The sequence below is a fragment of the Belonocnema kinseyi genome, chromosome 3 (genome assembly GCF_010883055.1).
Source record: "Belonocnema kinseyi isolate 2016_QV_RU_SX_M_011 chromosome 3, B_treatae_v1, whole genome shotgun sequence".
In the NCBI taxonomy this organism is placed as follows: domain Eukaryota; kingdom Metazoa; phylum Arthropoda; class Insecta; order Hymenoptera; family Cynipidae; genus Belonocnema; species Belonocnema kinseyi.
This window is the reverse complement of record NC_046659.1, coordinates 98,731,926-98,741,044: the sequence shown is the minus strand read 5'-3', so window position 1 is coordinate 98,741,044 and position 9,119 is coordinate 98,731,926. Positions and strand designations below refer to the sequence as shown.

General features: G+C 25.9%; 1 protein-coding gene across 1 annotated transcript in view; it reads right to left on the bottom strand.

Moving 5' to 3' along the window:
• The window catches only part of LOC117169075 (transient receptor potential-gamma protein), a 145,816-nt gene extending 140,006 nt beyond the window's left edge, over nt 1–5,810 (bottom strand). The window contains exon 1 of the mRNA XM_033355190.1: nt 5,643–5,810. Coding sequence (XP_033211081.1) covers nt 5,643–5,807 — 165 coding nt within the window. The 5' untranslated portion in view covers nt 5,808–5,810. The remainder of the gene's footprint in view (nt 1–5,642) is intronic.
• Between the last annotated feature and the right edge of the window lie 3,309 nt (nt 5,811–9,119).

Here is a 9,119-nt window from a genome sequence, read left to right as displayed (position 1 = left end):
GCCTAACCTAGAAATAAATCTAACCTAGCCTAACCTAACCTCACGAAACACAATTAAACTCATTGTGTTGTCCCGTTGTGTTTGCGGTACCGTTTCATTCAGTTTCGGCTTAACCTACATAGAGGTTTAACCTATCCTAATCTAACAAAACCTGACCTAACCTAACCGATTACGCTGGCAACCCTGTTCTTGCGTATAGTATAAATATATCCCTTAAGTTTAAGAAAAGCAGAGAGAAAAATTTTGAATAAAACTCTTATTCATTTGCATGTTTAAGTTACAGGTGTACATTTTAATTGATACAAACATTGTCAGGTTAATTGAAATGGGATCAATTCTACTTGTAGTTCTAAGTTTCTTCAAACAAGTAATGTGCGTCTAAATTTTTAACCACCTGTAGTACAATGAAATGAATTTTATCGTGTCACAACGGGAACACTTAAGTTGTGTTGCGTTAAGCAAAATTTCGTTAGGTTCGGTTAAGTTAGATTCATTTGCAGGTTAAAATCGAGTTAACCTATTAAATATAGCACACATTTAAGACTGGGAACCGTACTCTTACATAGCTACACGTGTGGTTGAATTTCATTCGGCTAGGTTAGGTTAGGTTAGGTTTTGTTAGTTTAGGATAGATTAAACCTCTATGTAGGTTAAGCCGAAGCTGAATGAAACGGTACTGCAAACACAGCGGGACAACACAATGAGTTTGATTGTGTTACGTGAAGTTAAGTTAGGTTAGGTTAGGTCAGGTTTTTTTAGGTTAGGATAGGTTTTATCTTTTTGCAGGTTAAGCTTAAGCTGATTCAAACGGTACCGCATACACAACGGGACAACACAATCAGTTTAATTGTGTTTCGTGAGGTTAGGTTAGGTTAATAGTCTTGTGAAATAAAAAACGTCATTTGTGAAAGGTTGTGCAGTTCGTTTTTTTGAAAGTTTGAGATTTATTTTTTTAATCGAAAATGTAACACTTACTATATTATTGGTTAAAAATTTGTTCCTTTTGGTAGAAAATTAATCATCTTTGTCAACAATTTATTTTTTTATAGGGAAATTCAGGAGTTTGTTAACAATTATGTATATTTCTTGATTGAAAAATAGCCGTTAATTAAAATTCAAATCTTGTTAAAAAGTTGTATCTTTTGGTTAAATTTAACTTTTTAAAATAAAAATTCAAATATTTTTGATTGTCATATAAAATACTGCATTTTTCGTTCCGAATTCGCCTTTTTTGAGACGGAAATTTAGTTACTTGATTGAAAGTTTAACTCTATTGTCAAACAGTAATTTTTTGGTGAATGATTCATAATTTTATTTAAAAAATTATCTCCTTGGTCGAAAAATAAGATATTTAGTTAAAAATTTGTTTGTATTTTGCTGATAATCAATCTTCTTTAATAAAAATTCACCTATGCCAGTTGAAACTTGTACTTGAAACTTGGAAAATAATTTTTTTAACGGAAATTTATCTATTTCTGTTTGAAATTCCATTATATTATTCAAAAACTCATCTGTTCAGTTAATTATTATTACAATTATTATATACTAAAATTTTAACTGTTTACTTTTTTTTTAAAGGATCTTTTTTTACCTGAAAGTTCGTCTGTTTTTGAAGAAATTAATCTTCTTGTTTGAAAATTAATTATTCTTATTGAAAATTCAAATTTGCAAGTCAAAGATTCTTTATTTTTAGTTTGAATTTCATTTTTTTGTTTTAATATTTAACAATTCTAATTGAAGATTCACAATTTTACTAAAAATAACATCACTTTGCTGCAATATGTAACTATTGCCTTCAAATTAACTTTTTTTTTTTCTTCTAACCTGAAGTCGTAAGCATTGCAATTAATTATCCATAATTTCAATTAAAAATAAATCTCTTTGTATGAGAATTTTTTTAACTGAAAAATTAAATGCTACATTTTTAGTAGCCAATTTATCTTTTTTTGTTGAAGATTCATATATTTTTACAAAAATTTATCTTTTTTGGTAGAACTTGATCATTTTGGTGGAAAATTTACATATCTCTTTGTTCAAAAATTTAACTATGCCAGTTACAGATTGATAATTTTAGTTAAAAATTTATCTTTTTTTTAATTCAACAACTCCAGGTGAAGCAGAATAATCTTATTTGATCATTTATTATTTTGTTTAAAATATAAGTTTTTTCATTGACAGGTTAACTTTGGTCGAAAATTCAAGTATTCCAGTTGGATATTAATCACTTTATGTGAAAATCCATGTTTTTAGTTGAAAATAAAACTACTTGGTTAAAAACTAAACTTTGTTCCTAAAAGAAGTTTCCCGACAAAAATAGTTTCAAACTGTTTGAAATAGTTTCGATATGGTTTCGGGAATTAATTAAAAATTATAAATGTCCAATGGAAATTATAATGACTAAATCATTAGGTACATTAAGAGGATAAAAGTTCACAGAAAATTCTAATTAGAACTTGAAAACCTGCAAATTCTGCGCTTCGCGATAAAATACAAAGGGAGTGAGGAATTTCCGAGAGGCAAATAAAATAAGCGGAGAATCTTCACATTGAGGAAAAAGTTTCTGCAATTGCTGATCTACCGTGGTTCGAACTTGTTTAATTGGATTAATAAGACCTTGCTTTATTTTATCTTTTTTTTTGTTTGAAGTCAAGAATTTCTTTGCTTCTAATTCCGAAAATAAATATTTGCTATTCGTTTAATTTTAGATTGATTGATTTATTTTCGTAAACAAAGAAAGCGAAAAATTTTACCTCGAATTTTACTTTAAATACTGTGTCGTTTCTCTTTCAAATGTAATCACATTTTTAAAAGCAGAATTTTAAATATTAATGAAAATTTGAACTTATTTTAAAAATATATGACCAGGTGTGTTTTTCTTTTTATAATGTTATAGGCCCTACTAGATAATTTTATTACTTTTTATTTATTTATAAGAATTATTTCTATATGAAATTCTCTGTTTTAGATTTAAAAATCCTTGATTGGTAAATTCCTTTCTTTTGGCGAAAAAATCAACTTATATTTTTACCTAATTTAAAAACAAATATTGAGAGACCGTTATGGAGGTTTCAGCGCAAAAACAAAAACTTTTTAAATGTTATTTTCTACAGTTATAACTGTTTCATTTTATTAGATCTTATAAAATACAGAAAAATGTTTAGCTATGGTTTAATGCGCCTTTCAAATTTGATTCATAATGAAAAAAAATTTTAACGTGTGTATTAAAGCCATTAGGAAAGCAATTTTATAATACCGTTAAAAATACCAGGTCAGCTTTATGCAAAAGAATTTTTTTAAATCATAAAAAATGTCATAATGTATTACTTAGCTTATTTTAAATAGTTTGTATTATTGAAAAAACGGTATTTCTTGTTCTAATTTAAAAAGTAATTTAACTCAAAATATTTTTAAACCGGTCAATTTCTGAGGACAGTCTGTTGTACCTTATTTTTTATATTATACAGAAAGAATTATGTTTCGCCTCATAATCAGCAAATTTAGAAGTGTTCAAATCATCTATTATTTAATAAATAATTAACTCAAATTTTAAAGGATAGCTTTTCAACCATTTTGAATAGTAGCATGAGATTAAAAAAAGTTTCGAAAGATTTTTGAGAAAATTTCAAGTGATTTTTTTTTTTGAAAAATAAATTTAAAGAGTAAACATAAAGAGATTTAAGCATAATTAAAATTATTTTCTATAATTTTAAAAAAGAATATAGAAGATTCGAAAGCAAAATTGTAAAATTTTGCTAAATTACAAGACTTTAAAAAGTTATATATTTAAATAGTTATTTGTAAATAAAATTAGTCTTTTTTGTTTCAATTTAACTGTTTTATAATTGCAATTGAAAACATTTGATAATACCATCAATTCTTAAATTTGTGTTCATAACTCAGCTTTTTCGGCTTAAAATGTATAATTTTCTGTGATTATTGCGGTAATTTTTCATTGATAATAGGAACATTTTATGTTAAAACTATTATCCAGTTATTTAAAATATTTATTAGAGATTAATTGTACATTCTGATGGAAACTCTTTGAAAAATCGATGTTTTGCTAAACTTAGTATAGTATGTCGCTTATAGTTGAATATTTTAATGTTATAAAAATTCTTTTCAATTTTTCATGATCAATATAAAAAAATGAAGGTCTCCGGAAGAAAGTTTTTTATGATCTTAGAAATTAAAATAATATCAATTTTCATCTAACAAAAAACATTATTTTACACGAAAAACGTAAAAAAATTATAAAAAAGAAAATTATTTTAATTATTGTTTTTGTAATTTAATTTTCTCTTATTGTCGCTTCTTACTTATACAAAAAATTGGTTGGATTTTATTAAACTATGGCTTATTTTCAAGCGAAACATTTATTACAACTCTACTATTTCTTATATAGAAAATAAGTGAATAAACTTCATACATACTGAATTGTTTAAAAAAAAATTTGTCGACTAAAACGTTTTTCAACAATTTCAGCCCTAGAAAAATTTACTTCTAAAATTGGAAACAGTAGAGCTGTGTATCATATTTTCTTTGAAAGTTTTAGAGTTCTTACATTACGAAGGATCTTTTTTTTTTAATATTGTTATCAGTAATATTATTTCAATATTTAAAATTATAAAAAAAAACTATTCTTTTCGGAGACCGGATTTTTGCATGACAACTACCTTAACCAAATCTAGAAAAAAGTGAGATTTTTTTTCATTATTTTCATTAAAATGTACAATTATTCTTTAAAAAATTTTTCAAACAATTAAATTATTGCATAATTTTTAAAAAATATAAATTTTGAACATTAATTTTAGAGGAAAATGGCTCGAACAAAAGAAACTATTTAAAAAATACGAATTTGTTTTATATTTCTGTGATAACGTCAAAGTGGCATATACATTTAATAATAAGCAACGAAGGTAATAATATTTTTTTAAAAACAAGTTTTCTACCTTTCTTAAGGAAATATTAGAATACACAATAATTAAGTTCTCATATAATTGGGAAATTCTTGAAAAAAAGGATCTCTGTTTCTATCAATGACTAATGACCCGATTAAACGTAAAATAGTTCCTTGCAATAAATTAGCAGGGGGAAAAATGTAAATAAATGAAAATTTCTTGGAACAATTCAGAATTAGTTTAAGATACTTGAAAACATTTCACTTGTTGAATAAAAATAATTTACGACAAAAAAGGGAAAAAAAGAGCTTATATGTGTAAATTTTGCGCAAAATGGCCAATTTAGGTTTAATGGAGATTTTTGGGGGCTCCATAAGGACACGTAGGCTTTAAAATTCGAAGTTAATCAACGATAACCATTTGTAATAATCATGTAAATAAACTATAATAATCTCTTGCAAGCTAAGTTTAGGCCCAGAAAAATTAATCTCATTTTAATGAAAACTTAGAGGAATTTTTTTTCCTGGAATCATATAAAATAAGGGGCAGGGGAAGGGGTTTATGCTCTCTATTAAAAATTCAGTTTTTGGAATCGCCCGAAGGTGTACATTTAGAATCTAAAAAAAATTTTTTTAAATATAAAATAACGTAGCAGCAAAATTTTTTGCATTAATTTCTATTTATTAAATTGCATTTAATAAATATGGTATTTAAATAATGTTAGGAAATGTTTGTTGTCCTTACCTTTACTTTCTTGTCGATTTCCGGTTTCTCGAGAAAGTGCATTGTTTGGAGGGTCATGGACTGTAGAGGGGGAGTCGGTGGAGACTCAGGGTCAAAGTTCAAGTCCTGATCGATCCCGCGGAGGTAACCCCCCGCGGAGGAACCACCCCTTGAACTGCTAGACATTGTCATCTGATAGTAAGGTTTTATCTCGTAACCACCCCCTTCATCAGGAGATCCCACACCCCTGAAGTTATCCTCATCTTCGCCCGTGCTTTCTGTAACAGAAGATCTCATTAAAATTAATATTATTTACAACATTCATTCTTAAATAAAATTTCATATAGGTATTCTTTTCACTGATAAGATCCTCTAGAAGGTTCTTTCCAAGCACTTTTGAAACTTAAAGTTCCTTAGGGCCATACAAAATAAGGCGATTTTAAAGATAAAAATTAGATTTTGAAAAATTTTTGACTTTTAATCCAATAAAATTAATTTTCAACCAAATGATTGAATTGTCCAACGAAAAAAATTACCATTGCTTACAATCAGTTGCACTTTTAACAAAATAGTCGAATCTTCAAACCAGAAATACGATTTTTTTTCCAAATACAGTTAAATTTTTAACTAAGAACTATTCTACCGAAAAAGATGAATTTTATTTACAGCAAGATTTTTTTTCTTTTCAAATCAGTGTCGCTTTTAAATAAAAACGTGAGTTTTAAAGAAAACTGTTGAACTTAAAAAAAACAATTACACTTTCAATAAAATATTTGAATATGTAAGCACATATTTGGATTTCCAACCTACAACTATACATTTTGAACTGAAAATAGAGTTTGAAACACGAACAAAATTAATTATCACGAAAAAGTTTACATTTAAAACCAATTTTTATAAATTTTAAGTAAAAGGCACAAATATTCACAAAATATGTTAATTGCTAACCAAATAGTTGAATATTCAACATAAGAAGACTAATTTTTGACCAAATAGTCGAAATGCTAAAGAAAAAAAACCTCAACCAAAAACAATTTTATTTTAAAACCGGATAGTTGAGTTTCCAAACCCAGATCACAAATAATCAATAAGATAGTTAAAGTTTTTAAAATAAGAGCTTTTGAACAAATTAATCAAATGTTTGACGAAATAGTTCAGTTTTAAGCTAAAATGAAGAATCTTAAACAAAATACATTTCTAACCACTAAGTGTAACCTTTACCTATGTATTTGATTTTTTATTAGAAAAATATTAATTCTCAATCAAATAATAGTTGCAACAATAGAATTGAATTTTTCAAATGAAAGTTTTTTCACTTAACAGAGAAAAAAATAAAATAAAAATTTCGAATTTTCAAACCAACAAGGTGAATTCTCTAGAATACAGTTGAATTTTTAACCCAAAAATATTAACTTACAACCGAAAAGTCATTTTTCAACAGAATAGATTACTTTTATCGAAAATAAATTTTATTTGTCAAGAATAACCTGACATTCACAACCCAATAGATGAAATTTCATGCATGAGAAATGAAATTTAATAAAATTATTTTAATTTGTACCAAAAAGTTCAATTCTCAACCAAAAAACATTAAATTTCAACTAAATAGTCGAATTGGTAAACAACAAAGTTGAACTTAAACCAAAAACTAAAAACAAAAGTTGCATAAAAAAATATTAATTATACACAAAAATATAACAGTTTCAACAAAAGAGTAGAGTTTTCCACCAATTTTCCAATTGCGTAGTGTTAAATTATGTAATATAGCAATAGAAACTTCATTAAATTTGAAAATATAATATTTTTCATATTTTAATTTAATTGGAAATATTTTGCATCAAATTATTTTTTATTTAAATATATAATTATAATTATATTTTTATTTAAATTATATTTTATAAATATATTTTTTATTGTATATCTTATGAATTTTCAGGATGAGTATAAAAAATGTTTAATTTTTCATGCTTGAAAGTTATTTTTGACAATCCTTTTTTTATATTACTGTTACTTTTCCGTAAAGGAGACTGATCCATTTTTAAACCCTAGCCTAGTTCTAAATGTGAATCAAAATCATAACTTAACAGGATGTGTTGGTAAACTGATAAGAAAAAGTTTGTTGAAATTTATCAATTTTTATTGATTTTTAGTAATTCCAAAAAATCAATTAAACATTTAAAAAAAGAAAATTCATTTTCCGTTATAATTCTGTTTTTAAATAGACTGTTTCTAAAACTCGATCCTCATTTGGTTCTTTAGCCCTATGTTTCTCGGATGGAAAAAATTTTAATTACAGGTATCAGAGATGAGTTCAGCTTTTGAGCAACAGGTGTGAAAAGATTTTTCGATAGCAATCATTTACGGATTTTTTAAAGTCGAACATTATTGAACGTCCTCAGTATTCATCGAATGTTAATATCCGGGAATTATGTGGCTCGGTTTGAGGTTTCAATGAGTAAAGCGTAATTAATGTCTTCATGTTGCTGCGTTCAATACAGGAATTTTATTACTAGATTTATGCACACATTACATATCATTTTACTGCTTTCAGTAAATAGAGATATTGTTAAAGCGGAATATCTAAAGCACTGACGAAGTTTATCAAATTACTCATTAAGGGGTCTTGAATTTCTGGATATAAAAAATCTCAATAAAATGAGATTTTCAGGTCTATAAAAAATGTATTATTATTTCGATTTAATCAAGGAAGATATTTTTGATCGCCGAATATGCAAACTGGTTACTACTATTTTCTAGAGTGCTGATATGATAGATTGTCGAATATACTCTCCATTATCGGGCACTCAGCAAACACAGGTGCCTATGAATTTCACAATTTCACCGCTTGAAGTTTTTATTCATCTGAATAAAAATTTTTATATCTAACTGTATAACCAACAAAACAGGCTCAAATTATGCAACTAAATACTTTATATGAAATTTAAATTCTTGTTTTATTAAATGTAAGTTCAAATTTTAAAAAATGTATTTTCTTCTACTACTATTTTCTAAATTCGCCGTTTTTTAATTTATTACATTAAATTATTAAAATTTAACAAAATTTAAAATAAACCTAATTATAAAATTGAAATAATGCGTGTACAATGTTTTTAAATGCTTGAAGAAATAAAAATTAGTGATTGTACTTTACATGTAATACATTTAAAGTAGACTTAAGATTGATTCGCTATTCCCCTCTTTAATCCTTTTTAAAAATTTATCTTTTCCTATTTCATCAAGAAATTTTCCCTTTTACTCGTTTTTCGTTTAAATCCGAACTGAATTAACAGAACCTAATTGGAAAATCCAACAATTTTGGATAAAAGTTCATTCTTTTTCAATTAAAAGTCTACTATTATAATTATATCTCCGAATTAATCTCCGTTATTTAAGAATTCTACACTTTGGTTGAATATTAAACTATTTTGTTCAAAATTTTTTTTGTGTAAAAAAATTAATGTTTTTAACTGGAAGTTCAATTAAAGTACTGAAAATTCA